Below are 16,070 nucleotides of genomic sequence, written 5' to 3' on the forward strand. Positions count from 1 at the left end.
GGGGGGCACCACAAGGAGGTTGGGGGGTTGGGGATTTATGTTGAGAGGGGGAATTTGTGGGGCGGCAAAGGGTAAGAATTGTTCAAGGAGGGGAAATTTGGGGAGGTGTTAGGAGTGGTGATTTGGGGGGATTTGTGCGGGGATGGAGGAGGAGGAGGGGGGATTGTTATATAAAAGTAATATGGTAGGGGGAGGAGATTTATGCTAGGAGGTGATTTTTTGGGGGAGGGGGGATTTGTGCTAGTAGGGATGATTGGGGGCTATTTGTTTTAGGAGAGGAAATTTTTCAGTAAAATAAATTAAAAGAAAATTTATGGCAAGAAAGTAAAAGAAACCAACAGTGAGATTTGGTGGTAAATGTAGCGCTCCCTTACGCTTGGGGTCAGGGTAGTACCCTTTTACTTGGTGGTCAGTGTAGTGCCCCTACATTGGTGGTCAGCAAAGAGCCCCCCTACATTGGTGACAATTGATGTGACCCTTACAGTTGTGGTCAGTTTAGTGCCCCATTACATTGGTGGTCAGTGTGCTGTCTCCTTGCATTGACGGTTAGGGTAGTGCCCTCTGACACTGGTGGTTAGGGTAGTGCCCTCTGATACTGGTGGTGAGGCCCTCTTAGATCAGTGGTCTGAAAAGGGACTCCCTACATTGGTGGTTAGTTTAGTGCCCAATTATATTGGGGGTCAGTGTAGTGCCACCCTCCTAAAGTGCCCCCTCACATTGGCGGTCAGTGTAGTGCCCCATCACATTGGTGGTCAGTTTAGTGTTCCGTACATTGGTGGTCAGTATAGTGCCCCCTCACATTGGTGATCAGTGTAGTGCCCCATTATATTGGTGGTCAGTTTAGTGTCCCGTACATTGGTGGTCAGTATAGTGCCCCCTCACATTGGTGGTCAGTGTATTGCCCCATTATATTGGTGTTCAATTTAGTGTTCCGTACATTGGTGGTTAGTATAGTGCCCCCTCACATTGGTGGTCAATGTAGTGCCCGTGATATTGGTGGTCAGTTTAGTGTTCCGTACATTAGTGGGCAGTATAGTGCCCCCTCACATTGGTGGTCAATGTAGTGCCTGTGATATTGGTGGTCAGTGTAGTGCCCCATTATATTGGTGGTCAGTTTAGTGTTCTGTATATTGCTGGTCAGTGTAGTACCCCCTCACATTGGTGGTCAATGTAGTGCCCGTGATATTGGTGGTCAGTTTAGTGTTCCGTACATTAGTGGGCAGTATAGTGCCCCCTCACATTGGTGGTCAATGTAGTGCCCGTGATATTGGTGGTCAGTTTAGTGTTCCGTACATTAGTGGGCAGTATAGTGCCCCCTCACATTGGTGGTCTGTGTAGTGCCCCATTATATTGGTGGTCAGTTTAGTGTTCTGTATATTGGTGGTCAGTGTAGTACCCTCTTCCCTTCTCAGCCATTGTCATTAGTACAGTGACAGTGTATGGTATTATCAGTGATCACTGTATTAGTGCAACTGGTGATGTCAGTGTCGGTTAGTCAGTTCCCCCAGCGTACACATATATGATTCTAGTGCGGACCAAAAAAAGGGTTCTGCGCGTTTTTGGTGCAGGTGCGGTGCGATTGGAGCCATACAAAATGTACGACTCCCATCGCACACATATCGCATTTGATTTGCACAGGAATGCGGTGCGGTTCCTGTGCGAATCACATACTATATACCGCACCGCATTCCTGAGCAAATCACATGCGATTTGTGTGCAGTGCGATCGGAGCCGTACATTTTGTATGGATCCAATCGCACCGCACCCGCACCAAAAACGTGCAGAACCCTTTTTTTGGGTCCGCACTAGAATCGGATCGCATGGGTATTCATGCCTATGCGATCCGATTCTGCACATCGCACCGCGTTTTGCGGACCTTTTTCGGGGTGTTGTTACGTTAACATACACACTTGTAGCGGTTTGCATGAACGGGGTGCGATTCTGATGTGGTGCGGAATTCGGACAGAAAACACTGCGAATTCCAAACCGCATCACTGTGAACCCGGGGCTCATACTGCTTTAACCCAACCCTTAAATAAACAGTTATCCTGAAGCTTCAATGTATCCTACCTGTAGTAACGTCGTTCTTTCAGGGGGTTATTTATAAGAATGTGATGCCAGGCTACAGATTTTCGTATATTACAGAGGCCGATAGGGTGGACTTATTGAAGGCAGACCCTCCAACAGAGCAGTTACCTCCAAAAATTGAAGGCAAGGCCACGTAGGTAGGGGTCTGTGTCAGCGGTTGCTCAGACTCTTGCTGCGTATGTAGCTGACCTGGGAGGAATATTTGCTTAGAGTCCAGACATCGATAATTACCATCACAGACAAGAAATTAGCCGGCACCATCCTTCTTCCCTAATTCATCACTGCAGTTCCTGTGCTAATAGGATTGTCCGCCACAAATAAGAGCTGAAGTCGGGGCTGGTCCTACAAAGCTGCAGTCTAAGCACATAACATTTTTCAAGAGACCTGAGCTCTGGTTGAATTGTGGTAATCCCCAAAATATTGACCCAACAGGCCCCCCACCACCAACATGCCACGAGTTTCCATCTGTAAGTTCTTCCATCGTCATGTATTCACTGCTGCCTTCATATCTCTCTATTGACTACCCCATTTGTGCCAAATGTGTCTATCCTAATGTCAGGGTCTACCGGTTTCTTCACTCTGCATACCGGCGTTGGGCCCCTGAACCCTGGGGTCTGCTACAAATATCCCAGAGGTGTTATATTGCATATAGGTCAGGCGAGCGTGGGGGCCATCCAATGGTATCAATTCCTTCATCCTCCAGGAACTGCCTGCATACTCTCACCACATGAGCTCGGGCATTGTCATGCATCAGGAGGAACCCAGGACCCACTGCACCAGGAGGAACCCAGGACCCACTGCACCAGGAGGAACCCAGGACCCACTACACTAGCGTAAAGTCTGATAATGGGTCCAAGGATTTCATCCTGATACCGAATGACAGTCAGGGTGCCATTGTCTAGCCTGTAGAGGTATGGGCATCCCTCCATGGATATGCCTCCCCAGACCATCACTGACCCACCACCAAAACGGTCATGCTGAACCATGTTACAGGCAGCATAACGTTCTCCACGGCTTCTCCAGACCCTTTCACGTCTGTCGCATGTGCTCAGGGTGAACCTGCTCTCATCTGTGAAAAGCACAGGGTGCCAGTGGTGGACCTGCCAATTCTAGTGTTCAATGGCAAATGCCAATCAAGCTTTATGGTACGGGGCAGTGAGCACAGGGCCCACTAGAGGATTTCAGGCCCTCAGGCCACCCTCATGAAGTCTGTTTCTGATTGTTTGGTCAGAGACTTTCACACCAGTGGCCTGCTGGAGGTCATTTTGTAGGGCTCTGGCAGGGCTCATCCTGTTCCTCCTTGCACAAAGGAGCAGATACTGGTCATGCTGATGGGTTAAGGACCTTCTACGGTCCTGTCCAGCTCTCCCAGAGTAACTGCCTGTCTCCTGGAATCTCCTTCATGCTCCTGGGAGACACAGCAAACCTTCTGACAATGACACGTCTTGATGTGCTATCCTGGAGAAGTTGGACTGCCTGTGCAAGCTCTGTAGGTTCCAGGTATGGCTAACCAGATCAATATCCCAGGAGTTTAATTGACTTGATGCTATACACTGATTAAAAAGTGTTCCTTTAATTTGTTTGAGCTGTGTATATATGGGTTTCCTCTCTATATAAACACGTATAACCCACTGCATGCTGCACTTGGCCGGTGAACTGCAAGAGAGGAATGACCTTGGTGAACTCATAACTAGCATACTGCAAAATGAAAGGCAAAGCTACTTGGATACAGTTGTTAAGCCGACCTCATCAGCATGGCACGTGACAGATAATGACTTACTTAGTGGCATCTGCTTAAGGAGCACATTTTTTTCATAATGACCTATGCAGAGACAGCAGCATTCCCTGGAGACACCAATGGCCATTATACCCAGTTATACCAAATAATAGAATAAAAAAGGTCAAAAGAGCAGAGTGAGATGCATGGAGATGCTCAGTAGAGATACAAGGGCAGTAGAAGGGTGATGTTCAGAAGTTGGGTAGAGAAGCCTATGGAGTACCTATGTTGCTCCATTTGAGGTTCTACCTGGTGTCCAACCATTCTCCAAACAAAGTCAAGCTGGGAAAGTCAATTGGTTGGAGCCATCTGGGTCAACGTAAAGACACCACTAGTCAAAATGATTGTATTCCAGTAATGGCATGGGGTTAATGCCTGCAATGAAAGTATTAAGTATACTACTGTATATTGTTTTTAGGTCTAGGTCTTTATATTTTCCTTCACATGTACTTGCAGAATAAGCTTTCCAGGAAAGGTTATAGTTAAAAGGGTTTGTACCAGGGGCGGACTGACCATTTGGAAACTCGGGCACTGCCCGAGCGCACGGGGTCAGTAGGGGGCCCCTGGTACCTTTGTCATAGGCTTTTTTGAGTTTGAGCAAGGACACCGGGGTCCCATGATCTCCTATTGCCCGGGGGCCCCATGAGTTGTCAGTCCGCCCCTGGTTTGTACAAACCACATAACATGGTTGGGGGTGCTACATTGGTCAAATTTTATTCAAATGGTAAAAATGTGTTTGTCACTTACCCAGACCTCAGGGTGGCAATTCTGCTGCATGAGTTCACTGCAAAACAAACAGCGTTGTTACCCTGTGATATATGGAGAGCCTGAGATCATCTCAAAACATGCAAACACAAACACAGTAGCTTTGTTCAGCAGAAGAAAAGCAAACATTATTTGTCCTGGTATAATGAAGACCAACAAAATTGCTCACCGTCAGTATCACAGTCCCACACTTGAGTTTAGGGTTCCAGTCTGTTTTGGGGTGCAAGACAAGCCTCAGGAGTTCAGCAAAACAAGCCTCAGTTGCCAGATCACGGTCTCACAGCTGTGGACCACTCCACTTCATAGACTTGTGCTGACTCCCTTGAAGGTGGGTTACCCCTTTAGGGACCACAGTCCCTGTAATTAGGGTTTGGAAGCTCTTTCCCACCTGAATTCTCTGTGCACTTCTGAATTCCGGATCCCAATCCAGGGAGTACTGAAATCAGTCTTCTCCTTTACGACAGGACTATCCTTGAACCCCTCACCTGGCATGGGTGAGAACCCCTGAGTATACTAAAATGTCCCTTAAAGGGACCACATTCTAAATAGTTGGGAAATATATCTTGTGTGCAGGACCCATCTCTGGCTTCCTGTGCATATTCCCCTTCACCTGCCTAAACACAAAGGTGTCAGAGGCACTGTGTAATGCCAAGAGCCATCTGGTTACCCTGGCACACTTGTGCCTGTTCTGTCTCATCCAAGTCAGTGGAGCATGGTCCAACGTCAGATGAAATTACCCAATGATGCCCAAAAAAGCTCAGACCTTTTTCTTTCTGAAGGGGCATGGTCAAGCCTGAATAGCCTCTACCATGTTCATCTGAGATTTCACCAAACCCCTACCCACAATGTACCCCAGGGCACTTGGCCTCCCATCGCAGAGGCACACTTTTCTGTATTATTGGTATACCCCTTCTTCTTTAGAGAGTCCAAGACAGCCTGTACTTGGGGAAGATGGGACTCCCAGTCAGTACTAAAGATAATAAATACACCAAGGGATATTTCTGATGTGGGCGTAGCAGTGCTGGCTCTGCCAAGTGGCCACATTTCAAGAAGCCCCTAGCAATCTCTTGAGGAACCCTAGGATTCCATGGAACCCTGGTTGAAAAAGGCTGTCCTAAGTTGATGATCCCTGGTGTAGGTCCAAACCGATGGCAGTACCCAGTGATGGCCAAAAAAGCTCAGACCTGTTTCTTGGTGATTGGCAGTACCAAGCCTGAATAGCCTAAACCATGTTCATCTGTGGTTTCACCAAACCCCTACTCACAATATACCCCAGGTACCTGACCTCCCATCGCAGTGGCACACTTTTCTGGATTATTGGTATACCCCACCTTCTTTAGAGAGCCTACGACAGCCTGTACATGGGGAAGATGGGACTCCCAGTCAGTACTAAGGATGACAATGTCGTTCAAATATACTGAAGGGTATTTCTGATGTGGGCGTAGTAGTGCTGGCTCTGTCAAGTGGCTGCAGATCAAGGAGCCCCTAGCAACTTTTGGGGAGGTGCAGCGTGGTGTGGGCAGTAAATACACAGTCTGGTTGTAGCAAAAGTTATTATTTGTATTGAGCAGAATGCCAAAGTTACACACACCCTAGTGGGAGAGTGCAGCTTAGGGAATTAACGTTCAACACAGTCAAAGATCCGGCTGAGGAGAGATGCTGACAGTATTGGTTTCAGAGGGTGAAGTGAGGCCTGGGCAGTTCAGTCTGGTCCGGTCCCAAGAGAGGAGGCTCCTTTCCATGATAGCGACTCCCTAGCCTGTCCCTTCTTGTCTGAAACCTTTCCCCACTGCTAGTTACTCTCCATAGCAAGCGGGGTCTCTCTTTCTGCACTAGCCACTTGCAAAGTGTGTACAAAAACTTGGGGGCAGGCACTTAAATAGACTTTGCTAACCCAAGATAGCTGCCAGGGGTCACATGGCCAGAGTAGCCAACCGGAATGCTGTTCCATTGACCCAGAAAATCATAGAGAAATGGTGTTTCCCTTTGGACCTCCTCTCCAGGCTGCAGTACCACTCAGTTGATCACCACTTACAGTTAAGAAATCACACTGCACCTGAATACAAACATCTTGAGGAACCCAAGGATTCCACGGAAACCCTTGTTGAGAATGACCAGATCCCTGGTGTAGGAACTGCAGTGTTCACGGTGAGGCAGAGGTTAATTTTGTTGTTATTGTGGTTTCTATAATCGGAAATTATATTGCAGCTTGCGCAATAAATGGGGAAGATGGGACTCCCAGTCAATACTAATGATGACAATGTTGTCTAAATTCACCAAGTTCTATTTCCAAACGGGTGTAGTAGTGCTGGCTCTGCAAAGTGGCCACAGCTCAAGGAGCCCCTAGCAACCTGTTGAGGAACCCTAGGATTTCACAGAACCCTGGTTGAGAATGGCTGTCCTATGTTGATGGCCCCTGGTGCAGGAACTTCAGCGTTCCCGGTGAGATAGAGGTTAATTTTGTTGTTATTGTGGTTGCTATAATCGAAAATGATATTGCAGCATGGGCAATAAATGGGGAAGATGGGACTCCCAGTCAATACTAATGATGACAATGTTGTCCAAATTCACCAAGTTGTATTTCCAATATGGGTGTAAAAGTGCTGGCTCTGCCAAGTGGCCACAGCTCAAGGAGCCCCCAGCAACCTGTTGAGGAACCCTAGGATTTCATGGAACCCTGGTTGAGAATGGCTCTCCTAAGTTGATGGTCTCTGGTGCAGGAACTTCAGCGCTCCCAGTGAGAGAGAGGTTAATTTTGTTGTTATTGTGGTTGCTATAATTGGAAATTATAGTGCAGCATGGGCAATAAATGGGGAAGATGGGACTCCCAGTCAATAGTAATGATGACAATGTTGTCCAAATTCACCAAGTTGTATTTCCAATATGGGTGTAGTAGTGCTGGCTCTGCCAAGTGGCCACAGCTCAAGGAGCCCCTAGCAAGCTGTTGAGGAGCCCTAGGATTTCATGGAACCCTGGTTGAGAATGGCTGTCCTAAGTTGATGGCCCCTGGTGCAGGAACCTCTGCGCTCCCAGTGAGAGAGAGGTTAATTTTGTTGTTATTGTGATTGCTATAATCGAACATTATAGTGCAGCATGGGCAATAAATGGGGAAGATGGGACTCCCAGTCAATACTAATGATGACAATGTTGTCTAAATTCACCAAGTTGTATTTCCAATATGGGTGTAGTAGTGCTGGCTCTGCCAAGTGGCCACAGCTCAAGGAGTCCCAAGCAACCTGTTGAGGAACCCTAGGATTTCACAGAACCCTGGTTGAGAATGGCTGTCCTAAGATGATGGCTCCTGGTGCAGGAACTTCAGCGCTCCCGGTGAGATAGAGGTTAATTTTGTTGTTATTGTGGTTGCTATAATCGGAGATTATATTGCAGCATGGGCCTGACTGACACATAATGGGGATTACTGGGAACATTAAAGGCAAGCAGAGAGGGAAGAGAGAGATCATTCACTCAGCAGAAGACGATACGTGTCTACAGGACACAGACTGCGACCAGTCTAGAAGATGAGTTAGAGCGCGCTGGTGGGAGATACGAATCATTCCGAAGAAGACAGACTTGTGTCACACCATGGCCGGGGAACTGACAGGAAAGTTCCAGCTGGTCTCTCAGGAAAATCTCGAGGAATATCTCAAGGCGCTGAGTAAGAATTTTTATTTTCAGCAGCTTAAAGTTCAAGAAAAGCCGAAACTTTTCACAACGAAAAAAAGTTTTGGCTGTAAATACACTTTAAAAGAATTGAGCCGTGGAGGAAAATGTAAACTGCTATTGTTGCCTTATCCTTTTAAAAATACTATTTGCCTGGCTGTCATGCTTATCCCCTGGCTTCAGAACATTCCGACGTCCAACTATGCAGATCAGGAGTTGTGAGTTCACTCCAACCCAACGTGTTACATTGTTGCAGAGTTAGTGACGGTGAAAAGTATTGAAACCAAAGGCTGCCAGGGCAGTATTTACAGATAGAGGTCAGTCTCAACCAGGGGCGGACTGACAACTCATGGGGCCCCCGGGCAATAGGGGATCATGGGGCCCCTGTGTCTCAAAAAAGCCTATGAAAAAGGTACCAGGGGCATCTCATGGGGCCCCCTACTGACCCCGGGCCCTCGGGCAGTGCCCGAGTTTCCAAATGGCCAGTCCGCCCCTGGTCTCAACACTATATTCATATAGTCAGTAGTGCTTTAAAACTTTAAAATAAACTCATCAAGAAAGTAATAAGGGCTGCCATCCCTGACCTGTTTCTGAAAATTCTCGATGCCTGGCTGTCCTGATTTTTTTGACAACTTGAAATAGGTACTCAGATAGGAGTTGGTAGGCATTAAGCTAAAGTTAATCATCTTATATTTTGCCTTTACCACCACCCCCCCCCCCAACATGATAATGAAATATTTAAATAAAACCTTTCTAGTTTAGACCCAGTAACATGATCATTGGATCTCTGTACTTCTCTATGCCATGCAGGCAGATCATGGCAGGTGGGAAGAGTTGGCAGGGTGCGGTACTTCCTGATAACATCACAGCACCCTGCTTCAAGACTCCTCTCAAGCGCCTTCAGCCCTGATGCAAGCTGTGGGCTGACTCTTGGAAGGAGTCATGTAAATATTAAAATGCCATTATGGGTAGGTGTCAGTCTGGAGGAGTGGGAGTTCCTAGGCAGATTGCAAGCAGACCGCCCTAGGTAACGCCCACATGTGAACTGAAATCCAGTGAATAAAAGGGGCTGGCCAGGGACAGTCAGGCTGGGAAGGATAGAATGGATGATGCTGGTTGTCCTCCAGCCGGGAAAGGAGGCAGATTCTGTCTGACCTGCTGCAGCTTCTAATGCACATTGTGAGAAGCTCAACAAGCCTGGAATGTAGCCTCTCACATGCAGAAACTGGTGTGGCACTGAAACTCAGAATCAGCCTATCTACTCTGTGTTTTAGTCCCCGGCAGTTTCTCATCTGCCATGCAACAGGATCTCTAACTATCTATGGGCCATCGGATGCTTAACCTGGCTCTAGCCTATGCTGGTTATTGAGCTCCAAGCTATAACTAGCTTTAACCATTTCAATACCGGGCACTTTTACCCCCTTCCCCCCAGGCCAATTTTCAGGTTTCAGCGCTCTCACACTTTGAATAACAATTGCGCGGTCATGCAACACTGTAACCAAACTACATTTTTATCATTCTGTTCACACAACTAGAGTTTTCTTTTGGTGGTATTTAATCACCACTGGGGTTTTTATTTTTTGCTAAATTAACAAAAAAAGACCAAACATTTTTTAAAAAATCCCCACCTTTTTGGAAATAAGTAATTGTTCTTCATAAATTTAGGCCAAGATGTATTCTGCTACATATCTTTGGTGAAAATAACTAAAATCAGTATTTATTATTTAGTCTGTAGGAAAGTTCAAACTATGGGATAGATCTGAAAATTGATCAATCCTGAAGTACTGACAGCCAATCTAATTTCTTGAGGCCCAAAAATGTCAGGACAGTACAGATATCCCCCAAATGTCAGAACAGTACAGATATCCCCCAAATGTCAGGACAGGACAGATATCCCCGCAAATGTCAGGACAGGACAGATATCCCCCCAAATGTCAGAACAGGACAGATATCCCCCAAATGTCAGGACAGGACAGATATCCCCCAAATGTCAGGACAGGACAGATATCCCCCAAATGTCAGGACAGTACAGATATCCCCCAAATGTCAGAACAGTACAGATATCCCCCAAATGTCAGAACAGTACAGATATCTCCCAAATGTCAGGACGGTACAGATATCCCCCAAATGTCAGAACAGTACAGATATCTCCCAAATGTCAGGACAGTACAGATATCCCCCAAATGTCAGAACAGTACAGATATCTCCCAAATGTCAGGACAGTACAGATATCCCCCAAATGTCAGGACAGTACAGATATCCCCCAAATGTCAGAACAGGACAGATATCTCCCAAATGTCAGGACAGCACAGATATCTCCCAAATGACCCCTTTTTGCAAAATAGAAAGTATTTCATAACAGGCATGGCGAGTTATTTGAAGTTGTAATTTTTTTGTCATACTTTTTTGGAAAATGAAGAAATTAAAAAAATTATTTTCACAATTATTTTTTTACATACTGTCACCAGTGCAGTACAGCGTCATCATATAACTGGTGTGGCGGTGATCAGGAACACTGACTGGTGATAGTATGAAAAAAAAAATTGATAATTTTTAAATAATTTTCTTTTAAAATTTATTATTTTTTTATTAATTTTTTTTTTCTTTTTTAAGATTTTCTTTTCATACTACACTATGACCAAAGTAGTATAATGTTACCATAGTAACATTGTACTTTTTTGGGGAACTGATCAGTAGTTTTTTTTTTTTTTTTACACACAATTTGACTGCTTATATTAAAGAATTTCTTTGCTATAAGCAAGCATTTAACTGAGTGAAATCGATTCATTCAGGTTTTTTTTGTTGTGATTAGCTGTGATTGGCCACAGCTAATCACATGACACAGATGGGCTGTGATTGGTCCAGCCTGTGCATGTGATCACTGTGACCATTCACAGCTAGACACCCTTGTATACAATGGATGGTATGAAAGGAAGCCATCCATTGTATACAACTGTCATGTGACCTGCTGTGATTGGTCACAGCAGGTCACATGGTACTGGCAATGGGGCCGGTATACAGATCTATCATCGGCTATGTTCGAGGTACACAGCCGGTGATAAATCTCGCCACAACGCAGCCCTGCAGGCACAAGCAAGGCGCGGTCCGAGAAGGACGTCATATGACGTCCACCCGGATCGACGAGAGTCCTGCCCGGCTGTCATTTTCCTATTGGCTGGGCGGGAAGTGGTAAAAATCCCAGACTAGAAAGGACAGGGTTAACTAAAATAACAGAAGCTGCATATAAACTCTATGACAATAAACAGGTTTACGTATCTGGAAAGGTGACCACTATACACATACAGTACAGGAACACAGGCCTAGCTCTCTTGCACTGTGCATGTGAGATAATAACAATAGGACAGAAAGAAGTCAGCCACAAGGATTTAGATACACACTCAAGAAGCTACGGGCAAAATAGTAAACTACTAACATGTGCACTTGTTCCCAAAAAAATCCCTTCTGGTGTGGATTAGCAACAGATCTCCCATGGGGGACATGTGGTCTCAAATGAAATCTCTCTCACTACTTCCTTCCTCTGGGGTTTTAAAACCAAGACACCAGGGACAGGAAGTGATGTAGATCCCTGCATTTATACATAGGAAACAATTGGTTCTTGTACTGGTTGGAAAATCTTTTCAGTGCTTTGGATAGTAGGTTGTTATTTCCCAGTAGGTAGGTTACATAGCACTCAGCTGATAGCCATAGATAATGTGCCAATCAGGCTGCTTATAACCAATGAAGATGAGCCGTTCACACTTTGAATAAGTAATGGAGATCAGCCAATCAGGATGTGTGTAACCTATTAGGATAAGCCATTTAGGCTGTGTACATTGTATAACCAATAGATATGAGCTGGTCAGACTGTATGAGCCAATTAGAGTGTGTATACCAATGAAGAAGAACCAGTAAGGCCAGGTACAACTAATAGAAATGAGCCAATCAGGTTGTTTCTGAGAAAGAGAAATGAGGCAATCGGGCTGTGTAATACCAATGGAGAATGGCCAATCGGGCTGTGTAATACCAATGGAGAAAGGCCAATCAGGCTGTGTAATACCAATGGAGAATGGCCAATCAGGCTGTGTAATACCAATGGAGAATGGCCAATCAGGCTGTGTAATACCAATGGAGAATGGCCAATCAGGCTGTGTAATACCAGTGGAGAATGGCCAATCAGGCTGTGTAATACCAATGGAGAAAGGCCAATCAGGCTGTGTAATACCAGTGGAGAATGGCCAATCAGGCTGTGTAATACCAGTGGAGAATGGCCAATCAGGCTGTGTAATACCAATGGAGAATGGCCAATCAGGCTGTGTAATACCAATGGAGAATGGCCAATTAGGCTGTGTAATACCAATGGAGAATGGCCAATCAGGCTGTGTAATACCAATGGAGAATGGCCAATCAGGCTGTGTAATACCAATGGAGAAGGGCCAATCAGTACCCTGGGGGGGGGGGGGGGTGTCAGAGAAGGGTGCTTCCTCTCCAGGAGGAGACCAAAGACACACTTTTATGCACGTGTTCACATGCATTTTTTTGGTACAGTTGATGTTTAGGTTTTGCGCACTGCATTGCAGATAAAAAATACTGTAATATGGGTTGAACACTACAGTTGCTGCACCCCTGAGAATCTCAAGTATCCCCAAAGTAAGTCAGACTTTGTATCTCTTTTCAGATGTTAATGTGGCCTTGCGGAAAATCGTGGTGCTGCTGAAACCGGAGAAAGAGTTTGTGGCGGACGGGGACCACATGATAATCAAGACGCTCAGCACCTTCAAAAACTACATCATGGATTTTACCTTGGGCGAGGAGTTTGAGGAGAACTTGGCCATCATTGATGGGCGAATCTGCAGAGTAAGATACACAGGAGGGGACTGGTCACAACTTTCAAGTATGATGATGATGGTTGGTTGGCCAATCTGGCTAATTCTTGAGAGATTAGTCAACCATCTCATGTCTATAGTAGATGGTGGAGGACGCTTCCATGCCAACTCTTCTCAAGTGGACCCATTACTGCTAGAAAGACCACATACATATTTGGTTTTAGAGGCGTCCCCCACAATAATTTAGGACATGCTGTCTTACTTATCTTTATTGCAGAATCTGCACTCTTATACCCCTATTTTCCCTTTTGCTGCTGTAAATTGTATCCAAAAAACCTGCAAATATAATCACACTTCCTTACAGTACCAAAAATATGTTATGGATTATGTAAGCCCAACATTTCCTATTCCTGATACCATGTACTTGTATGAAGAAGCCTCCTGTTATCTTTGTATTGCTTCCTTTGTGTGAAATCCCCATTGTTGCTGCCAGTCCCTCTGCATTCCTATTAAAAACTGACCACTCTGGGCATGAGAGCACAGCATGGTCAGTTTTCTAGCTGAGCCTGCTCTCCTCCAATGATCAGACTTGCCCTGATACCCCCTTCCCTTGCACAGCTATTCGCTTAGAAGATCAGTGTGCTGTTACTTCTCCTCCCCCAGCTCTCTGTGCAGCTGAGAACAGAGCGAATGTGGTCATTCACTTATTCCCTCCCTGGTTATATCTAGCCTTGACTACTGTAAGTCCCTCCTCATTGGCCGACCTCATCACAGGCTATCCCTCATCACAGGCTATCCCCTCTTCAATCGATCATGAATGCTGCTTCCAGACTTACTAACAGTTCCGTATCTGCCACCCCTCTCTGCCAATCCCTCCACTGGCCTCCACTCAGTGTCCTCCATCCCTCTCTGCCAATCCCTCCATTGGCCTCCACTCAGTGCCCGCCACCCCTCTCTGCCAATCCCTCCATTGGCCTCCACTCAGTGTCCTCCACCCCTCTCTCCCAATCCCTCCACTGGCTTCCCATTGCCCAATGGATAAAATTCAAATCATTAACAATAACATATAAAGCCATTTATAACTCTGCCCCAAATTACATCACCAATATTGTCTCCACATATCACCCAAACTTTCCTCTCCGCTCCTCACATGACCTCCTGCTCTCTAGCTCCCTTGTCTCCTCCTCCCATGCTCGTCTCCAGGACTTCTACAGAGCTTCCCTCATCCTCTGGAACTCTCTACCCCAGTCTATTAGACTATCGCCTACTCTGCTCACTTTTAGGCAATCTCTGAAAACCTTTGTATTGTTGCTGTATCGTCTCCCATTATATTGTAAAGCACTGAGCAAACTGTTGGCGCTATATAAATCCTGTATAATAATAATTTATAAAAAAAAAAAAAAAAAGAGGAAAAAGGGTATTTATAATGTTTTTATATCCATACACAAATACTGTATTTTGCATTTCACTTCTTTGTTTTTTTTTATACTGAATATAACAAGGTGAGGGTTTAACAAATAAAAATAAATGATAGGGATAAGATTAAATCAATAAATATCCAAAATAAAATCTATAAAAAAAAAAGAATATATATTCATAAAATGCTGAAAGTAGCAAAGTTTCATTCTTCACAGCAATCAGTCCATCTGATATTGATATTCATAAAGTGCTTGAAGGAAATTTATGGTCACAGCATACACCTTCCTTCTATAACATCACAAACAGTTATTTCTGACAATCCAATAAAAGCGAACTTCAACAATCTCCCTTCACCTTGTGAGTGCTGCTGGCCATCTCCTTCCACAATTTCTTAGATTCTCTGCATGCTTAGCATCTTCTCCTCCATTTCTAAGGACTACATATCCCATGGTACCTCGCTGCCTGCAATCAGTGATTGCTGTCCAGACTCCGCCTCCTGAAACTCCTCCTTTCAGAAGGTGGGCTCTGTGAAATGTGTGACACAGCAGTGCCTGCATACAGGACATAGTGACTACAGGTCACAGAATTCCAGGAAGTCAATGGGGTTGATTTACTAAAAGCAGGGCCATCTTAATAGCATCAGGGGTCACTGGGCAAAGTAATGCTCTGGGGCCCCTACCAGTCTTCCTCAATTTATGCACCTACTCTCAAGAATTAAAGTATAAATAGTTGATAGAATGAAACTGATTTTTTAGTATTTTACCAAAATCAATTTTAAACAATGAACAAGAAAATGTGCCATAAATCCAAGACTAATCAACACAAAGGTGGGGGGGCAGAAGGGTACAGTATGGGCACAGTACAAGTTCCGGGATGCTGCACAGGACACGGCCATCCTGGGACAGCTTAGTAAAAAGCGTGACTGTCCCCAAAAATCCAGGACAGTTGGCAAGTATGATGTAATGCAAAATTATCTTGGGGCCCCCTATACACCTGGGGCCCCGGGGCACTGCCCAGGGGTGCCCATGCGTTAAGACAGCCCTGACTAAAGCCGGTCATACACGGGTCGAATTCCGAAAGAATTTTCTTTCGAAAATTTTTTCTAAGAATTTTGCATTCGAATTTCGCACCATTAGTGGGTTACAGAAACAGACGATTTTCATGTGACCATCGAATTTGAGTGATCGGGCATGTTGGAAATTTTTATAAAAACGAACAAATTTCGAATCAATGATGGAAGAATCGTGCGAGAAATATAAAGCTGGAAAGAAAAGAAAATTCTTGGCCACGAAACTTCTTTTCTGTAGCAACATGAGAAATGAAAGGCTTGGTTGGTTGAATTTCGAAATCAATGGTGGCACCATCAGTTTACAAAACGCACTAAATTTCTGATTTTCTAAAGAACATTTGTTCGGAATTCGACCTATGTATGGCCTGAATTAAGGTAGAGAGTGCAAATCTGGTGCAGCTGTGCATAGAAACCAGTTAGGAGAAATTGAAGGCTTGGTTGGTTGGTTGAATTTCAAAATCAATGGTGG

At 45.2% G+C, this 16,070-nt stretch overlaps 1 protein-coding gene across 1 annotated transcript in view; it reads left to right on the forward strand.

Annotated features, from left to right (window-relative positions):
* Positions 1 to 8,081: 8,081 nt before the first annotated feature.
* The window catches only part of RBP5 (retinol binding protein 5), a 15,502-nt gene continuing 7,513 nt past the window's right edge, over positions 8,082 to 16,070 (forward strand). Inside the window, exons 1-2 of the mRNA XM_089662928.1 lie at positions 8,082 to 8,285; positions 12,966 to 13,144. Of these exons, the coding sequence (XP_089519054.1) occupies positions 8,213 to 8,285; positions 12,966 to 13,144 (252 nt within the window). The 5' untranslated portion in view covers positions 8,082 to 8,212. The remainder of the gene's footprint in view (positions 8,286 to 12,965; positions 13,145 to 16,070) is intronic.

Source organism: Staurois parvus, unplaced genomic scaffold (genome assembly GCF_062004578.1).
Source record: "Staurois parvus isolate SC_StPar_1 unplaced genomic scaffold, SC_StPar_1.0 ptg001590l, whole genome shotgun sequence".
In the NCBI taxonomy this organism is placed as follows: Eukaryota; Metazoa; Chordata; class Amphibia; order Anura; family Ranidae; genus Staurois; species Staurois parvus.